Source organism: Sceloporus occidentalis, unplaced genomic scaffold (genome assembly GCF_023333645.1).
Source record: "Sceloporus occidentalis isolate IW3139 unplaced genomic scaffold, rSceOcc1.0.p SCAF_38, whole genome shotgun sequence".
In the NCBI taxonomy this organism is placed as follows: Eukaryota; Metazoa; Chordata; class Lepidosauria; order Squamata; family Phrynosomatidae; genus Sceloporus; species Sceloporus occidentalis.
The window spans coordinates 6062377-6087607 of NW_028317018.1; the positions used below are offsets into that span (position 1 = coordinate 6062377).

Genomic DNA, 25231 nt, shown 5'->3' on the forward strand with positions numbered 1-25231 from the left:
AAACTCTAAACTCAATAATTAGTTGGGTTGTCCACGTACTTTTGGTCATGCAATCTATAATATATGTATTTTTTTATCAGTTTAGTAAAAATATTTGCAGTCCCAAATCTTATATGTGATTTGACTTTCTTGAAAAGTACAGAAATTACATTTTACTTTAACATCTATGTTATAGATATTTTAAAGGTCCTGTTTCTCTTTGCTTTTTCTCTGAAATGTGCTTCTCTTCTCATTTGTTGACTCTAGTAAGATCTACTAAATGGACAAAGATATGGAAATTGTAAAAAATGATGATGATAAAGCAGTCTGGGAGGGTGTTGAATCCAACAGGCATGTTCTGAGTCGCTACATCAACCCTGCAAAGATAACACCTTACCTACGACAGTGTAAAGTTATTGATGAGCAGGATGAAGAAGAAGTACTTAACTTACATCTGTTTCCAACTAGGGTCACTCGCTCAGGTATGATTCCATAATGATGATATGTTTAACTGGCAAAAGTGATAATAAATATCCACAAGTAATCTGTAAAAGTTCTTCACATATCCTAAAGCTCTGGTAATTTTATCAGACTGTAGTTTCAACAAATAACAACATTCTAAAACAGTTGTATAACAATATGTCTTTAGTTCATAATAAAAATACTCACTCAAGCATTATTAGCATCTTGATTCTCCATGCTAGATTTCCATCATGCCTAAAAAAGTGTTTCATGCAACCGTCTCAACCAAACTGGTAAAAATGTAGTTTTGTTTAGCAACTATAGCAATGTAGTCTACACTAAGCATTGTTTCTGTAGCAATTCTTGGTCCAGAATAGTATTTTTTGCAGAGATGTTAAACATATGTGTGTATATGATTATATATTTTTAAGAACTTTATTGTATGTTGAGGAAAAATTAATGTAGAAAGTACAACAAATATTCCTACTATATTTATTCAGGCCGCCTCTTGGATATCCTTCATACAAAGGGTCAACGTGGTTACATTGTGTTTTTGGAAAGCCTAGAATTTTACTATCCTGAACTGTACAAGCTGGTTACTGGAAAAGAGCCAACTAGACGGTTCTCTACAATAGTGGGTGAGTGAAGTATCTTTTTTGGTTAACTCATTATTTTGTGTTATTTTGCACCAGTTAACCCTTAAAGACCAGAGCTTTTTGGTGCCTTTTTGCTCCATTGAACATGTAGCACAATTCAAATTATATATTTGTATTTATAAAAAAACCAAAAAAACAAAACAAACATGTATTTTTAATGACCAATGTTTATGGGACTGCATAAAACAGGTTAAATTTGGTTGTGCTCCTGTTGTATCTGTTACATAAGGGTATAAATATATGCAAAGCTGTGGATTTTGATCCTAAATATAATAGATTATTCTATCACATTGTACTTGTTTTTTTGCTGCTTGTATGAGATTTAGGCTTCACTGACCTTGTCAGGCTTATCATAACTCAGCCCTTACTGGATGTTGGAGTCCAGGGCACAGGAGTGTAAGAACGCACACAGTGATATTTTAGTGATATCTGAGAAATAAAAATTGTGCTTTTTGCTAATAAATAATGAAAATTAATATTCTCCAAGTCCTCCTGATAATTTCACCTAGTTTAAAATAGCAGTAGGTACCCAGGGACAATAATACAGATACCCATTATGCCCTGAACAATTACACAAATTAATAGCCACACAAAAATAAGAGGAGAGATTGGATATCACAAAAGGGAATTGTTTTCCTCCAAGTGACTTACCAGGACATGTTAAAGGATTTTAACATGTATAGCTTTGAAGAAGAATGAGCCATGGGGACATAATAGAAACTTTTAAATATATGAAGGGAATCCACATGATAAGAGGGGAGAGTATATTTAAAAGAATAACAACTACCACATCAACAGGATATAATCTTAACCCTTTAGCGTCCAATGACTGGCCAGACACGTCACGCAAAAACGGTCAGGTAACGACCAATGGCGTGATCTACGATCACTTTTTTTGCTAAAATGATGTTGTTGTAATGCCTCGATGTCAAGGCATTCAGCAACACCGAGATCGGCATGTCCGGCCCCTTCCCGAGGCATCAACTTCGGCCATACACTGTATGGCAGTGGACGCCCGTTTTAAAACAGTTCAACTTCAATGGTGTAGCTGAAATGCCTCGATAGCGAGGCATTCAGCAACACCAAACACCCACCCCAGGACGCGCTGTGACTGCTCCGAAGAATGAATGGTTTGATGGGGTAAACTGGAGTGGCCGGGTTCAAAGATAGCACATAGGCACAGACTGGCCAAAATGGAAAAAAAGCTCACTTCCCAAATGTGGCCTTTTATCCACACCAGACAAACCCATGCATGGGTGGTATTACTGTAATCAAAAGATGTTGCTGAACACATATTGGGGTGTTGTTTGACAGTGACATATACCAGAAAATAAAAAAATGCTACCACAAATTTTGACAAAGGCTGGTAGTAAAATTAGTGCATGGAAAGGATTTAAATACCGCCATTTGAAATAGCTAGTGTCTAGTTTTCAAAAATATATGGTTTGGTAAATTGAATTAGCTGGCTTCAACGATGGCCCACATGGGGGCAGTAGGACCAGATGTTAAAGTTCCAAGTTGAAAAATGTGCACTTCCCAAATGTGGCATTTTACCTCCCAAACAACCCGACAAACCCATGCACATTTGGTCACTGTACTGGGGAGATGTTGCTGAAGACGCATTGGGATGTTGTTTGATATAAATTTATACCTGAATTACAATTTGTGTGAATTTAAAAAAAAAATAAATATTACCACAAACTTTGGCAAAGGCTGGTGGTAGAATTGCATGCATGGAAGGGGTTAAAATACTAGCATTTGAAATACATTGGGCTGTCTATTTTTTTTAAAATATATGGTTTGATGGGGTAAGTTAAATTAGCCGGCTTCAAAGATGGCCCTATTAGGACATGGGGCAGTAGGACCAGATGTCAAAGTTACAAGTTTAAAAATGCACACTTCCCAAATGTGGCATTATACCTCCCAAACAACCCAACAAACCCATGCATGTGGGGTATCACTGTAATCGGGAGATGTTGCTGAACGCATATCGGGTTGTTTGAAAGTGACATAGACCAGGAGCTGTAAATCCATACCTGAAGTGCAAAAAACACAAAATAAATTACTATCACAAAGTTTGACAAAGGGTGGAAGTAGAATTAGTGCATGGAAAGGGTTAAAATACCCACATTTAAATTACCTTGAGGTGTCTAGTTTTCAAAAATATATGGTTTGATGGGGTAAATTACATTGGCTGGCTTTAAAGATACCTGGAATAGCACATGGGGCAAAATGACAAGATTTGGAAAATAGCAAAATGCTACTCTTACTTATTGCCCAATAACTTGCAGAAAAAAGCAAAAAAACATGAAAACATTGGGTATTTTTAAACTCAAGACAAGTAGTAGAATCTGTTTAGCAGGTTTTAGAGTAAAATATTTTTCAAATAAAAGTGAGAAAAAGTGTTTTTTTTATTTTTCATCATATTTTATTGTTGTTTTTTTTTATAGAAAATGAGATGATATGATCAATAATGGTATCTGAAGAATGCCCGTCTTGTCTGATCCATAAGGGGTTAAATTAGAGGGGCAGTGAGGGGAGTGAATGCATGGAATAGCCCTCCAGCAGACGTGGTAGAGGTTAATAGAGTGGAGGAGGCTTATCTTATATCTAGGATAGTCATAATGCTATCCTAGATATAAGATAAGACCAGGGAGTAATGATCTAGTATTTAGAAATTGGCAGACTAGATGGGTTGAACGGTTCTTATATTCTGATACATTGTATGTTTCTATGTTACAGTTGTGCTCAAAAGTTTGCAGAATTTGTGATATATGTAGCATTTTTAAAGAAAACATGAGTGAGCAGGTAAAACATGTTTCTTTTATTTCTTATAGGATTCATATAAAACTGTAAGTTGTAACAGAATGGCAAACTCATAAAACAAAACATGGCAACAAAGAAAACAATGAAATGACCCCTGTTCAAAAGTCTGCATACCCTTAGTTCTTAAAACTTTGTATTGTCCCCTTTTTGGATTAATGACAGCGTGCAGTCTTTTGTAATAGTTGTCTATGAGGCCCTAAATTCTTGCAAGTGGTATAGCTGCCCATTCATCATGGCAAAATACATCCAGGCCATGCAAAGTCTTTGGTCGTGTTGCGTGACCCGCTGTTTGAGATCTCCCCAGAATGGCTCGATAATAGTCAGGAGACTGTGATGGCCACTCTAAAACCTTCACCTTTTTCTGCTGTACCCATTGGAATGTCAACTTTCTGCATTCATCTTGCCATCAATTTTCACAAGATTTCCTATGCCTTTTGAGCACACACACCCGAAAATCAGTGAGCCACCACCATGCTTCACAGTGGAGATTGTATTCTCTTTGCTTTAGGCCTTGTTGACCCCTCTCTAAAGATCGCGCTTATGGTTGTGACCATAAAGCTCTATTTAGGTCTCATCACTCCAAATTACAGGGTGCCAGAAGCTGTGAGGCATGTCAAGGTGTTGTTGGGCATATTGTAACTTGGCTTTTTTGTAGCATTGCCACAGTAAAGGCTTCTTTCTGGCAACGTGACCATGCATTACATTTTTGTTGCGATATTGACATATTGTGCTCCTTGAAACAACCACACCATCTTTTTCCTGAGCAGCCTGTATTTCTCCTGGGGTTACCTGTGAGTTTTTCTTTGTATCCCGAACAACTATTCTGGCAGTGGTGGCTGAAATCTTTCTTGGTCTACCCGACCTTGGCTTGGTATCAAGAGATTTTTCCACTTCTTAATAAGTGATACTGACTGGCATTTTCAAGGCTTTGGATATCTTTTATATAATTTTTCATCGTTATAAAGTTCCATTACCATTACCTTGCGCAAGTCTTTGGACAGTTCTTTCCTGCTCCCCATGGCTCAGTATCTAGCCTGCTCAGTGCATCCACGTGAGAGCTAACAGACTCGTTGACGCGCAGACACTAATTGCAATTCAAAAAACCACAAGTGTGAGAAATGAACCTTTAATTGTCATTTTAACCTGTGTATATCACCTTGTGTTTCTGTAACAAGGCCAAACATTCAAGGGTATGTAAACTTTTGATCATGGCCATTTGAGTGATATATGTTATCATTATTATAATGATGTGATAATAAATGGCTTCATATGGCCATTAACCTTAAATAGAAGTCATATTTTTAAAATCAATGCCAACATTTCACAATTTCTGCCAAGGTATGCAAACCTTTGAGCACAACTGCATTTACAAAGGAAGGTCAACAGCTTCCAATGGCATAACTACAGCCCTTGCAACCCCTTGTTCCTGTCCCCTCGTACTGGTTCAAAATAGATTGGAAAGACAAAATGGAAGACATAGAAAACATAGAAAAATATACCTTTAATTTTAATCCAATATAGGTAAAAATAACAACTCGTAACAGAGACAAAAACCTATGTCCGCCTTTGGCATGACTGTGCTTATTCATGCTTATATAAACCCAGACATATATGTGTATGAATAAGAAAAAGCCTGAATATAAGACGACCCTATAGGAAAAAAGTTTTACCAGTAAATGTTAGTTCATGTAAACTATGTGAACAATTGTTTGTTAATAAAAGCTATGATTGAGAAAAATATGTTGTTTTTGTTTTTATTTCCTTTTTTTCAACCTGCCCCCCCAGTTATGCACATCTGCCCCCAGGCTTGCCACTCTGCCCCAGAAATGCCTTATACCCTCTAAATGCCACTGTGCCCCATGATACGCCTTTTAACCCTCTATATGCCACTGTGCCCCATGATATGCCTTTTGACCCCCCTATGCGCCACTCTGCCTCCAGAATTGCCTTATACCCCTATATGCCACTCTGGCATTTAGGGGGTTAGAAGGCATATTATGGGGCAGAGTGGCATATAGGGAGGTATAAGGCATTTCAGGAGGCAGAGTGGCGCATAGAGGGTTAAAAGGTATTTCTGGAGGCAGAGTGGCATTAAGGGGGTTAAAAGGCATTTCACAGAGCACTCTGCCTCCAGAAATGCCTTATGCCCCCCGCCCCCATTTAACACTCCCTCCCTCTCCCTCCTCCAAACTTACCGGTGCTTCTGAGTCCCCGGTGCTTAGTCCGGGCAGCGTGTAGAGCTCTACGTGCTTGAGCGGAAGTTGTCTACGTGACGTGACGCACTTGCTCTGGAAAAAACCTCGTCTTATAATCGGGCAAATACGGTATATATATATATATATATATATATATATATATATATATATATATATATATGTATCAAAGTATATGCCCATTGTAATTAAAAACAAGTCAATTGAACCATCATAACATTAATTATGAGTCAAGACAAACTACCCTCACAAGGAGGTATGGATAATAAATAAACATTTGACGTGACAAAATAGCCCAAAAACAGCACAAATAGTAAAGCCCTTGTGGGTCTTCTGAGGCAGGAGGTTCCCGCATTGTGGTCCTGCTGCCTTGAGCTGCCATCCAGCCATATGATATATTGCACACCTGCTCGCCCAAAAGGACGTGATCACATAGGCGCACATCCTCTGCGTGCACTCTAATCATTTGACCCTGAATAACCTGATGTGACCGGATTTGCCTCCTTTTTGGCCCTGGAGGCCTATTTTTTCCCAGGGTCCCCTTGGTTGGTGTAACCCTCCTTTAATAATTCTGCTTAGCTTTGGTTACTTTCTAGTCTTTGACCCGGCTTGCCTTGACCTAGCTCCTGCTTATTGATTTGGCACTATGAAAGAGTCTGGTTTTGACTCAGCTACGTTTTTGTCTGCGGCTTTCCTCACCGTTTCAGGTTTAGTTTGTCTCCCAGTCAGTGGCATCGCTACAGGGTTGCAAGGGGGTCTTGCCCCCCCCTGTTGCCCCCCTGCTGAAATTAGAATCACCCAACGGACGCTGTATGTCCTGATTGCCCGGGACAGTCCGGCAATGGGACTTTAAATCCCGGGCAGCCTCATTGAAAGCAAAAATGAAACGCTGTCTTTTTTAATATATATATATTTTTGACGCGGAGGAGAGAGCAACCGCTCGGGACCCTCATTCTCCTCGGCGAGGCCTCTTCATCTGTCGCAGTGCCAGCATGTCATGCTGAGCGCCAGAATAGGACGTCATATACTGCTAGGGCTGGCTTTGGGGTGTGCAACCTGTGATCTATGCCTGTAATTTAGGGGGTTTCTACCTTTAATGCCATGTTTTTATGTGAATTCCAATTGATCTATGCCTGCGAAGCTGGGTTTTTGTGTTAGTCTGTAGATCCATATCTGCTATGCTATGTTTTCATACATTATTTATGTATACCTGCAAATTCAGGGTTTGTATGTCTTATTCAGTTGCTCAATACCTGCAATGCTGTTTCCATGTATTTGATATATACCCTTAGTACTGTGTTTACATGTGCTTTCCAGTTGATCTATACCTGCTATGTTTCCATACATTACTATTGTATACCTGGAAATACAGGATTTATATGTCTGATTCTGTTTATTTGATCTATACCTTCAGAGTTCACAAGTGAATTTCAATTGATCTATACATGCAATGCTGAGTTTGTGTGTTAACGTGTTGATCTATAGCTCCTTTCGCAGCAGGGTCTAATATTTATATATATATATATATATATATCGTCAGTGGGGCCTAATATTAATATATATTGCCAGCAGGGTCTAATATTAATATATATCGGCAGCAAGATCTAATATCTATATATATATCGGCAGCAGGGCCTAATATTAAAGAAACTGCCAGTTAAGCTGTTATTTTCAAATCGTATTTCAATCATAGTCTTTACTTCAAAGAGAAGTACTTATTATGTAATTGTAGGGTCCATCTCATAAATCAATAATAAAGGGGCTTGCTGGGGGCATTAATACAAATAGTGGTGGTTGGAGGCGATCATACAAGGGTGTGGAGGCACCACATTAATCAATACTAAAAGGGTGCTGGTCGAGGCATCAATACACAATACACACAAATACATAAATGACAATGCAGTATGGAAAATTCATCCTGATGTAGATGTCTGTGTTGTAGATTGTGTCCTGCTGTTTGTGTGTTTTTGGTTATCAGTGTAGCAGAGCCTGTCCTGGTGTGTGTGTATGGGTGTTGGTGTGGCAGAGCCTGTCCTGGTGTGTGTGTTTTGGTGTCGGTGTGGCAGAGCCTGTCTTGGTGTGTGTGTTTGGGTGTCGGTGTGGCAGAGCCTGTCCTGGTGTGTGGGTGTTGTGTGGCAGAGCTTGTCCTGGTGTGTGTGTTTGGGTGTCGGTGTGGCAGACCCTGTCCTGGTGTGTGTCTGGGTGTCAGTGTGGCATAGCCAGTCCTAGTGTGTGTGTTCGGGTGTCAGTGTGGCAGAGTCTGTCCTGTGTGTGTTTGGGGATTCAGTGTGGCAGAGCCTGTCCTGTTGTGTGTTTGGGTGTTAGTGTGGCAGAGCCTGTCCTGGTCTGTATGTTTGGGTGTCAGTGGGGCAGAGCCTGTCCTGGTGTGTGTGTATGGGTGTTGGTGTGGCAGAGCCGGTCCTGGTGTGTGTGTTTTGGTGTCGGTGTGGCAGAGCCTGTCTTGGTGTGTGTGTTTGGGTGTCGGTGTGGCAGAGCCTGTCCTGGTGTGTGGGTGTTGGTGTGGCAGAGCCTTTCCTGGTGTGTGTGTTTGGGTGTTGGTGTGGCAGAGCCAGCTTAAGGAATGAAGGAAGCTGTAAGGCACCTACCTTAGATGGACGCCGGACATCCTCCTCTTTTTCCCGGCAGAAACACCAGCACTGCTCACTACTGCATGAAGCAACCGCGCGCACAAGCGGCCGCTTCATAAATAATTATGAGGCGGACCGACTGCTGGATTCCGCTGGATCGCTACCGGTGCTCAGTTATACTGGTGCTTCCTGTATCTCGTGAGCCCCTCCGTATTTAGTATATCCTCTCCTGTGTATTCTGGTATCCTGACCCTGGTCTACTTAACGGCTTCTGTGAACTTCTGGCATCCTGACCCCGGTTTTCTAAACGGCTCCTGTGTTCTTCTGGCATCCTGACCCTGGACTACTAAACAGCTCCTGTGTACTTCTGGCATCCTGACCCCGGCTTTCTCAACGGCTCCTGTGTACCTCTAGCATCCTGAGCCTGGTCTACATATGGCTCCTGTGAACTTCTGGTATCCTGTCCCCAGCTCTGTCTCGACCACCCGTGCTTACGGTTACACCGCCAAGCGCCCTGTTATCCTCTCCAGGCCCCTTGTGCGTGTTCCGTATTGAGCAAGTGTGTTCTATTCCTGCATATTGGATTCCTTCTGGTAAGACATACCTCACAGAATAACTGAGCCCAAACATTGAATCCGCAGGAATTGTTGATGCCCTCTCTGCTTTTACAGGACAGATTGCCGCACTGACCCGTTCATTCCAAGATATCCAAACCAGCCATACGTATATGCAGCGCCAACTACACAAACTCCAGACTAATCCACCTACTTCGGGGGACCATCTTCTGGAACCGTCCCGCTTCCATTGATGGAAGGGGCTTCTGCTGCTGCTCCTGAGCCCAAGGTACGCCTACCAGAACGTTTCTGTCCGAGGACAGAACTGGTTATCGTGCCTTCAGGACCTCCTGCCAAATCCTATTCTCGCTCCAACCCAGAACCTATGCCTCAGACTACGTGAAAGTACGGACTGTGATTTCCCTACTCTCGGGTGAGCCCCAAATTTGGGCCCATCATTTACTACACACCAACAATTCGGTCCTGAATTCATGGGCCGAATTCAGTCATGCCATGGACACTCTGTTTGATGACCCTCTTTGCACCACCTCTGCGCAAACTGCCATACACGCTTTACATCAGGGGAAGAGACCTGTGGAAGAATACGTAACAGAATTCCGAAGCCTGGCTTTTGAAAGCAAGTGGAATGAGCCGGCACTCCTAGATCAATTTCGTCTAGGTTTATCCGATGGCCTGAAAGATGAACTGGCCCGAGTGGGCATCCCCGACTCGCTGGAAGATCTCATATATTTGGTCATCCAGTTGGATTGCAGATTACGGGAAAGACGCCTGGAGCATGCTGCCTCGTCCTTTCCTACCCCGAGGCGCCACTTTCCTCCTGCTGTTCCGGCAATCCAACCTCCTGCTACCCTTCCTATGGAAGAACTGATGCAAATTGGGTTGGCACATGGCCCACTGTCAGAGACTGAAAAAGCCCGTTGCAGGAATAACAACTTGTGTTTTTACTGTGGTCAACCCGGGCATCTGATCTACTCCTGTCCACGACGCTCTCCTAGAGGTAAGCTCACACACAATAAGGTTTGCCTAAATTCATTCCCTAAAGGCGGTTTTCCTCACTTATCCATCCCCATGTTTTTACAGTGGACCAATAATTCTACCACCGTTTCTGTCATCATTGACTCTGGAGCCAGCAGTTGCTTTATGGATTGGGACTTTGCCAATCAACTGCATATACCAACCTTGACCAAGTCAGCCCCGATACATATTCAAGTGGTAGACGGTACTCCTTTATCCTCCGGACCCATCACACAAGAAACACCATCACTTCATGCGCTACTGGGAAATAATCATATGGAGCATCTGAGCTTTGACCTGATCCCATCACTTATGTTTCTGATTATTCTCGGACTACCCTGGCTGAGACTTCATAATCCCACGATAGACTAGGCCAAAGGCACCCTCTCCTTCCAATCCCTTTTTTGTAGCAATCGTTGTCTCCCCGACCATCCATCACTCCTGCTGCTCCCTGACAGTTCATCCTCTCCTCCTGACCCACGTCTTCCTAAACAATACGTAGAATTCAGTGATGTGTTCGACAAAAAAGGAGCTGACACTCTTCCTCCCCGAAGGACTTAAGATTGCCCCATTGACCTTCTCCCAGGGGCTCCCATTCCTTTTGTCTGAACCCGAGTTGCGTCACCTCAAGGACTATATTCAAGAAAATATAGCCAAAGGTTTTATTCGTCCGTCCACTTCTCCAGCCGGTGCAGGAATCTTCTTCGTGGAGAAAAAAGATGGAAGTTTACGCCCCTGCATAGACTATCGAGAACTGAATAAAATTACAATAAAAAACAGATACCCATTGCCTCTCGTTACCGAACTTTTGGACCGACTCTAGAACGCACACATTTTTACAAAGATCGATCTCCGGAGGGTCTACAATTTAGTTCGCATACGTGAAGGGGACGAGTGGAAGACCGCTTTCCGAAGCCGCTATGGACACTTTGAGTACCTCGTAATGCCCTTTGAGCTATGCAACGCCACTGCTACGTTTCAACATTTTTTAAACAACATTTTTCGAGACTATCTTGATATCTTCTTGGTGGTCTATCTAGACGACATTCTCATATTCTCACCAACACTATCTGAGCATCGTGATCAGGTCAAATTGGTCTTAGAATGCCTACACACACAATACCTCTATGCCAAACTAGAGAAATGTCAATTTGAATCCTCTTGGGTGGAGTTCCTGGGGTTCATCATCACGCCCGGAAATTTACAAATGGACCCGAAGAAGGTGTCAGCAATACTGGAGTGGTCGGTACCCTCTAATAAAAAAGCGGTCCAACGCTTCGCAAACTACTATTGCAAATTTATTCGAAATTTCTCTCATGTTATTGCACCCATAACGATGCTTACTCGCCAGTCTTCTCGCTTTTCATGGACACCGGAAGTCCAGAAAGCCTTTGACGCCCTGAAGCAACATTTCACTACTGCTCCTATTCTCATACTGCCCAACGTAGAGGAGCCTTTTCACGTGGAGGTAGACACTTCAGATTTAGCAGTAGGGGCAATCTTATCCCAAAGACACGGGGAAAAACAGAGACTACACCCAGTGGCCTATTCCTCTCGTAAACTCACCCCTTTAGAGATGAACTACAGTGTGGGGGATAGAGAATTATTACCCATCAAACAGGCACTGGAAGCTTGGCGTCACCTTCTGGACGTTATATACCAACCACCGGAACCTCGAGTATCTCCGTTCTGCCCGAAGGTTGTGCCCTCGACAGGCGAGGTGGGCTCTCTTTTTTACACGATTCAATTTGCACATCACGTACAGTCCTGGATCCCGCAATACCAAAGCGGATGCCTTGTCTGGGTTACCATTGATACACCCAGAATCCCAGTTGGATACTATTCTTCCATCCAGCTTGTTCCTCACTCATCAACCACCTCTTATGGACTACATCAGCTCCTTATCCCGTGGAGTTTCAGTCCCCATGAACAAACCCTCCTATCCGCCGTACCAGAGACTTTTTATACTATCGGAGTATGATATTTGTACCACCTCCAGCTCATTTAAAAGTGGTACAAACCTGCCATGATTCCCTCCTTTCCGGACATGGGGGTGTTAAGAAGACCACAGACCTTGTCCGACGTCATTTTTGGTGGCCTTTACTGGACCAGGATGTGACCTCTTTTGTCCGCCCGTTACCCACTCCTTCAGTTCCTTGGTCAAAGATCTCTATGGACTTTATTGTTATCTACCACCCTCAGAAAAACATGACACAATAATGGTGGTGGTAGACAGATTTACTAAAATGGCACATTTTATTCCCACTATCGGTATCCCCTCAGCATCAGCCACGGCCACCTTGTTCCTGAATACAGTGTTTCGGCTTCATGGGTTACCACAGACCATCACCTCTGACCGTGGAGTACAATTTACATCACGCTTCTGGAAGGTGTTCTGTCGCAGTTTGCATATCCTTCCCACGCTGTCCACAGATTTCCATCCACAGACCAACGGTTAGACGGAACGTCTAAATCAAATACTAGAACATTATTTAAGATACTACACCACTTACCTCCAGAATGATTGGCTTCAGTTCCTTCCCTCTGCGGAATTCACCTATAACAAAAACAACGTTCTATACGTATGTCACCATTTTTTGCGAACTATGGTTACCACCCTACCATGATTCTACCACGGTCCCTGGGATCACGGACCCCCACCGCAACAAAAAAAATTCCGAATCTTAAAACAAAACCTGATCAAGGCTCGTAAGGCCTATAAGCTATAGGCAGATCGCCATCGATCCAGTCCACCTACTTACCGTTGTGGTGACAAAGTCTAGTTGTCCACAAGTAATTTACGCCTGCAGGTGCCATCGAAAAAACTTGGACCTAAATTTATTGGTCCATACAGCATCACGAAAATCATAAATCCAGTGACAGTTCAGTTGAGACTACCCACCACCTGTCGGATTCATCCTGTGTTCCATATTTCTATAGTAAAGCCATGGGTGGCAAACCCCTTTCCTGATCGGGTGCCTCCTCCTCCTGCTCCAGTTGTCATTGACGGGGTGGAAGAATACATGGTACAAAAAATTGTTGATTCCAGGATCCGCTGGGGTACCTAGAATATCTAATACAATGGAAGGGGTATAGCCTGGAAGAAAGAACCTGGGAACCTGCAAACCAAGTTCACTCCCCTATATGTGTTCAAAGATATTATAAACTGTACCCTCTCAAGCCAGGTCTTCCACTCCCCCGGAGGTCGCATCTTGCGGGCGGGTCCTGTAAGGCAGATTTGGGGGGTCGTCTTATAATCGAGCAAATACGGTATATAAATATTAGACCCTGACATTGAGAGGTCCTCTCCCCCGTAATCATCCCCAGAGTCCCTTTGTCCCCTCATTCACTAAACAACACCTCCCTTTTACTTACTCCCTGTAGTTTAGCTATAGATCAAATAAACAACACATGGAAACAGCATGTGCAACTGAATAAGCCATAAAAACCCTGTATTTGAAGGTATACATAAATAACGTATGGAAACATAGCATTGCAGGTATATCTCAACAGAACACACAAACCCAGCATTGCAGATATAGATCAACTGGAAATCACATGTAAACTCAGCACTGAAGGTATAGATCAAATAAACAATACATGGAAACAGCACTCCGGGTATTGATCAACTGAATAAGACATACAAATACTGTATTTGCAGGTAAAAATAAATAATGTATGGAAACATAGCATAGCAGATACAGATCAACAGAATAACACACAAACCCAGCTTTGCAGATATAGATCAATTGGAAATCCCATATAAACTCGGCATTAAAGGTAAAACCCTCTAAATTACAGGCATAGATCACAGATTGCACACCCCAAAGCCAGTCCTGGCGTCCACATTGCCCACATAGAACCTGACCAGCACCCAAATTACACACACATAGGACATGCCATCTTTGTCCCCAAACAGCCCAGCATGAGTCAACATTGTCCCCAAACAGCCGAGCCTATACCATCTTTGTCCCATAAACACGCTACCTTTGCCATCTTTGTTCCCAATGCTTAAACAACCTGTTTTTTGCCAAATCCATTATACACCTATGATTCACACAAACACTTTTACAGTCACTCACCAATTCACTTTTATTCACAGAATTCATTCACACAATCATTTATTCTTTCACACAAATTATTTACACATAATTATTAATGCATTCTCACAAATTCATTAATTCTCCAATTTTTTTTCTTCAATATTTTTGCTACTCTCCTTTCTCCCTATCTACCTCTCTCCCCCTTTTTCCTATCTATCCCCTCTCTCCCCCTTTTCCCTATCTACCCCCTCTCCCTTTCTTCTCCCTATCTAGCCCTTCTCACTCCCTTCTGCCCTATCTACCCTCTCTCCCCCTGTCTCCCTATCTACCCTCTCCCCCCTTTGAAGCTCAATTACTTTGCAGAAGTCCTGTGGTGGGAGTGCAAGGCCTCTGTTTCCCTGCTCCGATGCTGCTCCAGCGCTCAGCATGAAATACCGGCACCGCGACCAAGGCAGAGAGTGAGAGGCAGAGGAGAGTGAGAGCCGCTGAACGGTTGCTGAAAACCTATTCCTGAGCGACCGCTCGGTGCCTCTCTCTCTCCGCAAAAAAAAATAAGACGGCGTTTCAACTGGTGGGGCACACGGGGGGCACAGCATGATGTAGCCCCCAATGGCCCCCCCTGCCGACACCACTGTTTCCTTCTTTATTAATTATAGTAAGCTTCCATTTAAACTAAATTTACATTTAATATTTGTAGTGTTTTCTGGCTTTTTTTATCATGTCAAATGTGTACTTATTATCCACAACTCCTTGTGAGGGTAGTTTATCTTGATAATTATAACAACCATATGGTATGGTTCAGTTGAGTTCTAATGTTTTTAATTACAGCGGGCGTGCACTTTGATATATATGTTTGAGTATGTATTAATAGGTAGTAGAAGTATTATTAAACACTCATCTACAGACACCAGACAAGCCGGAAGGCTTGTTTTCTCCCTCAGAAATCTCATGGTGCTTTCACAACCACAAGGGATTCTGGGTAGGCACATGCAAATAAGGTTAACAATTATCACCTTTTCCTCTATATCCACTTTATACATGGATCCCTTGAAAGTAATTGCCCGCTGTACAAGACAGCCTTTAGACAAAACTCAGGAAGAGGTACAATAGCCAGATCACCACTCATGGGCAGCTGTTTCATCCTTCATGGGACTCGTCAGTGAGGTTGTGATACTGGCTTAATAGTTGAGGCTTGGGGTAGCTAAGAAATACCATTCCCTTACGTCCTAACTGGCAGCACAAGAGGGGTATTACTGTCCCTGTTAACAATTAGGACAGGTGGAAAATTAATGATTTACACAATTAAATAAGCAATTAACCCCCTTTACCCCACCTATAAAGGGAACTCCACCCCTAACCACAGTGTGCTTTTTTCTGTCCTTTGGACATATTGGGACAGGTGGTGGTCTCTGTGTGAGACCTTGTGTTAGCTTGCTAACCTTTATTTTACTTTTTTCAGGTGCCCTCCTGTTGGATTGTGTATCCTATTTTTATCTGCTGCCCTGCTGTGCTGCAGGACGGCCTCATTTCACCCAGCATTATCTGTGTGTTTGTGCTGGATCTATACCTGACTGGTTTGGATGTCTCCTCCCAGCTGCTTATCTTCCTGTCTGCTGATCTAGGCTGTGATGTTCTAGAGTTTCTCTATGCCTCCCTGTACTCGTTTTAGCTGCTGAGGGGGAGGAATCCATTTCTTTTCCCTCAGCAGCAGTAATAATCCCATAGAAAGTTTGTTCTTACTTGGATTCCTGGTTTTCTTTTGTGGCCTCTGATGTCACTTCTGGGGGGGCGTGGCTTCCCGTTTTGGCTCTCTGCCAGTGTATATTAACCTATTAGTGTCCTTTAGGCTGTCTCTTGGTACAGCTATTAGTTACCTTCCCAGAGTCTTCTGTCTATCTTTGGCTTTGTGTGTTATCCTTCCCTTACATTTTCAATCTCAGGGTAGGTATAACTAAGAAGATTTTTATGTTTAATAAAACTCTTTATATTATTTTGGTCATTTCTTTTGCAGATGTCATCCCGTACTCCAGAGGATCCTGCCCCCGAGGGGCGCAAGTCCACTGCCAAGCGCAGGCATTGTACCTGCGGCGGGTGTGATACACCTCTAGAGGATGCTTACCCTTATAGTCGCTGCTCAAGTTGCAGAGATCCCCCTGAAGCAGAACCCAATATACGTGATATGATGATTGGGTTAAAGATTTTGTTGGATCCTCTATCAAGAGATTTGAGGATACACTCCAGATAAAGAAACCTAGGGCCCAGTCCCCTCCTAGGTTGGCCCCTATGTCTGAAGACGCTTATCTCACTGTAGATGAGCTTGACTCTTCTGAAGAAGAAGAACCTGCTTCACCGTTCTGGCTTCCCATTGAGAAAACCCAACAGTTACTAAAGTCCATCCGGTCGGGGGACCAGGATGTTGACCCTAAGGAAGCTCCAGAAACCACCTCTAGAGGGCAAAGGGCCTTCAAAGTGGATGAGTCTCTCATTAAGTTAATGGAGACTGAATGGAAATTCCCCAAAAAAGGTTCGGTTATCACCTAGCGGTTCAAATCTATGTTTCCGCTTAATGTAGACCAGCAGCGCCCATGGGGTCCTCCCCCTAAAGTCGATATGGCCATCGCCAAGATGTCCAAGAGGATCTTCTTCACACAATGCCATGGATAGGCGCGCAGAGTGTTCCTTGCGCCACAATTATGCGGCTGCTTCTGCCTCAGCTTCTGTGGCTATAGCCTCTAGTGAGGTTACTCATTTTCTGCGCACCAGAATGTCTCAAATCCAGTCGGATATTGATGCAGGTGTTCCAAGAGACGATATCTTGAAGCAGTTTAAAATGGTTCAACTGGCTGTGGAATTCCTTTCGGATGCTGCGCCTCAACATCTGAAGCTAGCCTCCAAATCTTTGGTGCTATCTGCTGCTGCAAGGAGACCCCCTATGGTTAAAACCCTGGAAAGCAGACAACGCCTCCAAATTTTCGCTTTGTGGGTTGCCTTACGAACCTGGCAAGCTGTTTGGCAGTGAGCTAGACAGGATCATGGAGGGCCTTTCTGACAAGAAAGGCAAATCCCTCCCCCAGCAGGCTTCTAGAGGGAGGGGCAGACAGTCCATAGGATCCAGGTCCCAGGGACCTTCTAGATCCCAATGGCGTCGGGGGACTCAGAAGAGAGGAACAGGTCGCTCCCGCGGGTCCTATGAGAAGAGAAAGGACGTCTGGCGCCAGAGAGTCCGGAGGTAACCCCTCCTCCAGTGCTAGACCCCCTGGTGGGAGGTCGTCTATGTTTTTTTCTGGAGGCTTGCGGGAGGTCCATACCAGACCTCTGGGTGTTAGATGTAGTCCGGTCAGGCTACAAAATAAGTTTTGTTTCCCTACCTCCTCTGAATTTTGTTCTGACAAGGATTCTCTCGCGCAAGAGGCTCAGAGTCCTAGAGGCATCTATCCATGCCTATATACAGAAGAGCGTGGATCTGGCGTCTTTTCGACAGTCTTCCTAGTGCCCAAGATCACAGGAGACTGGCAGATGATCATAGATCTTCGCTATTTGAACAAGTTCATAGCGAGAAAGAAATTCTGCATGGTGTCCATCCGCTCTGTAATAAATATCTTACTGCCGGGAGACGTGATGGTCTCTATAGACTTGAAGGACGCTTACCTTCATGTTCCTGTTTGCCAAGCCCACAGGAAGTATCTGCGTGTGGCTGTATCCCTTTGTGGCGAAGTGAAACATCTTCAGTTTGCTTCCCTTCCCTTCGGAATCTCCTCTGCTCCTCATACCTTTACCAAGGTTGTAGTTGCCGTGGTAGCAATCTTGAGTCTAGAAGGCCTAGAAATCGTCCGATATTTAGACGATTGGCTTCTAAAAGCCGCTTCTACAGAAATTCTGTATTCTCATCTTCAGCAGACTCTGGCTTTTCTCCACCAGTTAGGGTGGATAGTAAACTTCTAAAAGTCCGAGTTGGTTCCATCCACTTCCAGGAAGTTTCTGGGGTTTATAATTGACTCGACCCGGATGACTCTCTCTCTGTCTCTCGACAGACACAATCGGGTTGTCAGAGCCGCCAGTTCTCTAAGGACCCCTCAGTCGGTGTCCATCAGAACGCTTATGAAGATGTGTCAGGACTCGGGTGATCAGGTCAGGTAGGAGCCCATGCGCAGGGGATACTGAACCCCAAGTATGTAACCCACCGTGCATGATTATGCAAACAAAGACACCACAAACAGAAATCCAGGTAATGCAGTGTATTTCATGTATCTAAACAGGACCAGCAAATAAGGGTAATATAGTCTAAGCAAGTAACCGGACGTATGGCAAAATAAAATACAGGTAATAAGTCTTTTGGCAGGGAGCCCGCTTGGAAGGGCACGACAGACAGAGAGCCCGCTTGGAAGGGCACGACAGACAGAGAGCCCGCTTGGAAGGGCACGACAGACAGAGAGCCCGCTTGGAAGGGCACGACAGACAGAGAGCCCGCTTGGAAGGGCACAAAAGGCACACAGCCCACTTGGAAGGGTACAAAAGGCACACAGCCTGCTTGGAAGGGTACAAAAGGCACACAGCCCGCTTGGAAGGGTACAAAAGGCACACAGCCCGCTTGGAAGGGTACAAAGCAGGGAGTCCACTTGGAAGGACACAAAGCAGGGAGTCCACTTGGAAGGACACAAAGCAGGGAGTCCACTTGGAAGGACACAAAGCAGGGAGTCCACTTGGAAGGACACAAAGCAGGGAGTCCACTTGATCAGGACACAAAGCAGGGAGTCCACTTGATCAGGACACAAAGCAGGGAATCCACTTGATCAGGACACAAAGCAGGGAGTCCACTTGGAAGGACACAAAGCAGGGAGTCCACTTGGAAGGACACAAAGCAGGGAGTCCACTTGGAAGGACACAAAGCAGGGAACCAGGAACAGTACAGGTGCAGAGCCACAGCAGGAAGGTCCATAGACTTCAATACAAAGGCCCTGACTGAAGGGCAGGGCAGGTTCATAAAGGCAGGGCAATCCAGGTAACAAGGCCCAGCTGGATGTAGACTAGGGCTCAACCCAGGTAACAAGGCACACCTGAGTTCTGAGTGCTCCAGAGGGTGGAGAGTGGCCACTAGTGGTTGCAGATGTAAACACCACAGGTATAAAAAACCCATGGTTCAGGCAGCGAAAAATTGGTTCCTGACAGTACCCCCTCCCCAAGGAGCGGCCTCCGGGTGCTCCTGGGACTGTAGAGAGGCAGTATCAAAACCTGTGGTAAGAATTCTTAGCCCTAGCACGTAGAGCTTTTTCAAATACGTGCAGGTCCTCCTTTCTTACTACAGTTCCGTTAGAGGCAATGACGCAGTCTGAGGAAAGGTCATCTGCAGTGCAGTTGTAAGACATAGTGGTATTGGATGCTGGATGCATAGACATGATGGCACTGTTCCATACTCTCTCTTTCTTGGCTGTCCATGCACCAGGGGTCACGAAGCTGCCCTGTACCCAGGGCACCTCTGGGGGCAGGGGGGTAGTACCCGAACTGCACTGGTTCAAGGCTGGAGTGGCAGGCTTAACAGGCTTCTGTTCACGCAGCTGTTGCTCGTAATGGTTAAGTTCTTTACTATGCACAATCGTCCCGTCAGATGCTAGGATGTAACCAGGAGCCCCTAAGGAGTGTTTTGCTGTTTGGGGTCTATGATTCTTATTCCTGGGAGTAATGGGAGTGGTGGTCCCAACTGCACAAACAGCCGTGGGGTTATCAATTGCGGGTGTGTCTGTTGTATCAGCAACAGAAGCATCTGAAGACACGCTGTCCATATCAGACCAGTCGGTTTCATCAGAGATGGTCTGGAGGTCATCTGACATGGCTACAGATGGCGCAGAAGTGCCAGGTACTGTGGATTGGTTAACCCAAGGATCACCAGGTTGGGGAAGAGATAGGGTGTGCTCCAGCTTTGATGCGTTGCTGTTGTCACATGCAGGTTCCTGGGCCTGGGGTTTGTTGGTGTGGGTTGCAGTGGGTTTAGCTGGTTTCAGAGGACATTGGGTGATCCAGTGTCCCTTTTTGCCACAGTAAAAGCAAGATTCCTCATCACGCCTTTGTTGTAATTCGGTTGTGGTAAGGGGTTCACATTTCCTAGATTTCCTAGGAGATTCCTTTTTAATACTGGTAACAGGCTTGTTGGATTTCTCAGGTGATGTAGCAGGTGTAGGTGAATGGTCTTCATGAGAGTGATTGGAGTTGGAGTCCCAGATTTGCATTAATGATTTGCACAGTTCAAGCAAGCATTCTCCTATGACTTTGATGACTGAAAGTAACCCCGCAGACTCCTTGTAATGGCCTTTGTATTCTGTCAGGACTCGGGTGATCAGGTCAGGTAGGAGCCCATGCGCAGGGGATACTTGGGGTTCAGTATGTAACCCACCGTGCATGATTATGCAAACAAAGACACCACAAACAGAAATCCAGGTAATGCAGTGTATTTCATGTATCTAAACAGGACCAGCAAATAAGGGTAATATAGTCTAAGCAAGTAACCGGACGTATGGCAAAATAAAATACAGGTAATAAGTCTTTTGGCAGGGAGCCCGCTTGGAAGGGCACGACAGACAGAGATCCCGCTTGGAAGGGCACGACAGACAGAGAGCCCGCTTGGAAGGGCACGACAGACAGAGAGCCCGCTTGGAAGGGCACGACAGACAGAGAGCCCGCTTGGAAGGGCACGACAGACAGAGAGCCCGCTTGGAAGGGCACGACAGACAGAGAGCCCGCTTGGAAGGGCACAAAAGGCACACAGCCCGCTTGAAAGGGTACAAAAGGCACACAGCCCGCTTGGAAGGGTACAAAAGGCACACAGCCTGCTTGGAAGGGTACAAAAGGCACACAGCCCGCTTGGAAGGGTACAAAAGGCACACAGCCCGCTTGGAAGGGTACAAAGCAGGGAGTCCACTTGGAAGGACACAAAGCAGGGAGTCCACTTGGAAGGACACAAAGCAGGGAGTCCACTTGGAAGGACACAAAGCAGGGAACCAGGAACAGTACAGGTGCAGAGCCACAGCAGGAAGGTCCATAGACTTCAATACAAAGGCCCTGACTGAAGGGCAGGGCAGGTTCATAAAGGCAGGGCAATCCAGGTAACAAGGCCCAGCTGGATGTAGACTAGGGCTCAACCCAGGTAACAAGGCACACCTGAGTTCTGAGTGCTCCAGAGGGTGGAGAGTGGCCACTAGTGGTTGCAGATGTAAACACCACAGGTATAAAAAACCCATGGTTCAGGCAGCGAAAAATTGGTTCCTGACAAGATGTTAGGGCACATGTCAGCGACTGCGCATGCAGTCCCTTGGGCCCTTTGGCACCTGCGCCCTCTCCAATCAAAAGTTTTGGGCATTTGGAATCGCAACCCATTAGGGTTGAACAAAATTTGCACCCTGTCTCCTCAAGTCCGTTGCTCCCTCAGTTGGTGGGAGCATCTGAAAGATGGGAGGTCCTTGATTCAGCCAGCCTGGATTCTGTTGACCACGGATGCAGCCTATCTAGAGGACATTCCAGTACAAGGTACTTGGTCCCGTCCAGAGAGCCTTATGTCTTCGAACTTCAGAGAGCTCAGAGCAATCAGATTGGCGCTCCTTCACTTTGCTCCTCAAATCCGCGGCAAAGCGGTGAGAGTTCATTCAGACAACATGACGGCGGTTTATTATATCAACAAACAGGGTGGCACGAGATCTCAACCTCTTCTCAAGGAAGTGGGAATGATCCTATCATGGGCAGAGCAGAACCTCTCCCACCTCTCTGCAGTCCACATTCGGGGATCTCTCAATGTGGTAGCGGACCGTCTGAGTCGGGGTCTCAATGTTCCAGGCGAATGGTCACTAAACCAGGAAGTATTTCATCAAATTACTCTTCGGTGGGGAATGCCAGAAATCGACTTAACGGCTACGAGGTTCAACGCCAAGGTGAAGATCTTCTGCTCCCTATACAGGGAGGACAATCCTTGGGCGATAGATGCTCTGTCCATCCCTTGGAGGTTCGGGCTGGCTTACATCTTCCCTCCAATTTCCATGATACCAAGGGTATTGATGAAGATCAGACACGACCAGACCTCAATTATTGTGATGATTCCATTCTGGCCAAAGAGGTCATGGTTCACCCAGCTCATGGGGATGAGTCAGGGTCTGTACTGGAAGCTTCCAATATCAGAGAACCCTGTGTTTCTGGGAACAGGTTCTCGCCTAGATCTGAGAATTCTCAATCTGACAGCCTGGAGATTGACAGCTCCCTATTGAAGGATAGTGGACTTTCTTCTGGGGTCTTGAGGACTTTGTCTCATTCGAGAGCGGAGTCTACTAATAGAGCTTACAACCGGATTAGACGCTCTTTTTCATTATGGTGTGCGAAGAACTAAGTGGGTTTCTCAGATCCCCCCATTTCTTCCATATTACACTTCCTCCAAGATAGACTGGATAGGCCTTGCTCCCTCTACACTCAGAGTGCACACCTCAGCCATATCGTTTTTTTTTAGGAAACCTATGTCCCAAGAACCCCTTATCAGGAGGTTCCTTAAAGGAGCTGAAAGGTTAAAACCTAAGATCCTGAGACCAGTCCCTCAATGGGACCTTACTGTCGTGCTCAGGGGGTTATGCTCTCCCCCCCTTCGAGCCATTGGAAAGCGTGGACATGAAGTACGTTTCCTGGAAGGCTGCCTTCCTAGTGGCGATCACCTCTGCCAAGAGAATTGGTGAGTTGCAAGCTCTGTGTGCCTTTGAGCCTTACACCCTATTCCTGCCTGATAGGGTTATTGTAAGGTTCCTGCCAGCTTTTTTACCGAAGATTCCTTCGTTTCAGAACATTAATCAGGTAATTTCTCTACCTGTTTTTCACCCGGATCCTTCAACAGAAGAATTTCTTCTACATACTCTTGACAGATGAAAACCTCTTTCTACAGTTTTTTGGTCCTAACGGCAGCACACTAATATCCCTCCCTCTTATATTTTTTTATTATTCTTGTTATAGCACACTGTGGTTAGGGGTGGAGTTCCCTTTATAGGTGGGGTAAAGGGGGTTAATTGCTTATTTAATTGTGTAAATCATTAATTTGTCCTGTCCTACGTGTTCACAGGGGCAGTAATACCCCTCTTGTGCTGCCGTTAGGACTAAGGGAAAACAAATTATCGTTAGAAATTAACGATTACATAAGTTATGGTGGGTGAAAGGTGATGGAAACCCTTCCACTTAAATTTAAGGGGTAGTAGAAGTATTATTAAACACTCATCTACAGACACCAGACAAGCTTGTTTTTCCCTCAGAAATCTCATGGTGCTTTCACAACTACAAGGGATTCTGGGTAGGCACATGCAAATAAGGTTAACAATTATCACCTTTGCCTCTATATCCACTTTATACATGGATCCCTTGAAAGTAATTGCCCGCTGTACAAGACAGCCTTTAGACAAAACTCAGGAAGAGGTACAATAGCCAGATCACCACTCATGGACAGCTGTTTCGTCCTTCATGGGACTCGTCAGCATGAGGTTGTGATACTGGCAATGTCCAGTGCACCATTGATGAACCTTGCTCGTAAAGAGATTTGAATAATGTGTTTTTATGTTCATTGCTAAAATAAATATACTAGAAAGCCACACTACATGTATACTACTGGGACCAGCCAACTTAACGTCTTTTTCACAAAAATGTGGATAATCATTCCTTCCTATTAAGCTATTTCTCCTTCTTTGTTAATGAGGATCATAAATTTTACAGTACAGTGTGCAAACCTATGTGATAAACCAGTGCATATGTATGTATTATACAATGGAAACAACTACCTCAAGTACTTGTTCACGTGATTTGCATGCATACACCTCCATACTTCTTAATTTGGTAAATGTATTTATGGCCATGTGCCGCAGACCTAAACTCTGTTGAGGGCTCTATACTCATACGCAAAAACATGTCTAGCTATACATGAATATATACGCATAGCTATTATTTCCTGTTTATTTACATAAAGGCTTTGTTTTAGATGTTCCTATTGAGAAATAACATCGAATTTGTATTCTATTTTTATTCTTACATCGATCAATTTTCTCTAGTGGAGGAGGGACATGAGGGTCTTACACATTTTTTGATGAATGAAGTGATCAAACTACAGCAGCAGATAAAGGCAAAGGAAATACAGAAGTGTGAACTTGCAGCCAACTCAAGAAAGCTGGAAGATGAAAAAAAACACTTAAAGTTAGCAAACTTAGAGTTACTAACATTTCAGGAACGATACAACAAAATGAAAGAAGAAAGAAATAACTACAATGATGAATTAATTAAAGTAAAGGATGACAACTACAACTTAGCAATGAGATATGCACAGCTCAGCGAAGAAAAAAACATGGCTGTTATGAGGAGTCGAGATTTGCAACTTGAAGTAAGATATTCATCATTATTATTATTATTATTATTATTGATAGTTCATCTATTGTAATAGGTGAAAGAGAAGACACAAACCAGCTTTTCTGAGACTTTCAGATGATTTATTTAGTAGTGGTTCAAGCCACTACTTTCTTGTGTGCATCATAGATATGTGATAATCACCTTTCAAAAAAATAAAGAATAATATTAGAAATCTGTTGTATATGTTTCAATATCAGCTGTGGTTCGTGTGACCTTGGTAAAAAGTGTGCTTCTAGTTGCATCTATGCCATTCCATACCAGCTAATGTCACATTTAGAGGAACTATTATGTCAGATCTACTATCAGCAATTCCTCCCTAAAACAAATTGGCATTTATTCACCAATGAAAGAGCTGTAGGGAGGGTTTGGTTGGGAGTTGTGGTTTCAGCTCCTTCACTACACTATAGATTTTGAAGAGCAAACCCAATGGAGCTTCTGCTGCAGAAAGAGTTTAGTTGGCTCTGTATAATGCAT

General features: G+C 44.2%; 1 protein-coding gene across 1 annotated transcript in view; it reads left to right on the top strand.

The window, feature by feature from the left end:
- The first annotated feature begins 259 nt into the window (after window positions 1-259).
- The window catches only part of LOC149290672 (caspase recruitment domain-containing protein 11-like), a 116875-nt gene continuing 91903 nt past the window's right edge, over window positions 260-25231 (top strand). The window contains exons 1-3 of the mRNA XM_089488459.1: window positions 260-461; window positions 942-1079; window positions 24406-24731. Of these exons, the coding sequence (XP_089344585.1) occupies window positions 260-461; window positions 942-1079; window positions 24406-24731 (666 nt within the window). The remainder of the gene's footprint in view (window positions 462-941; window positions 1080-24405; window positions 24732-25231) is intronic.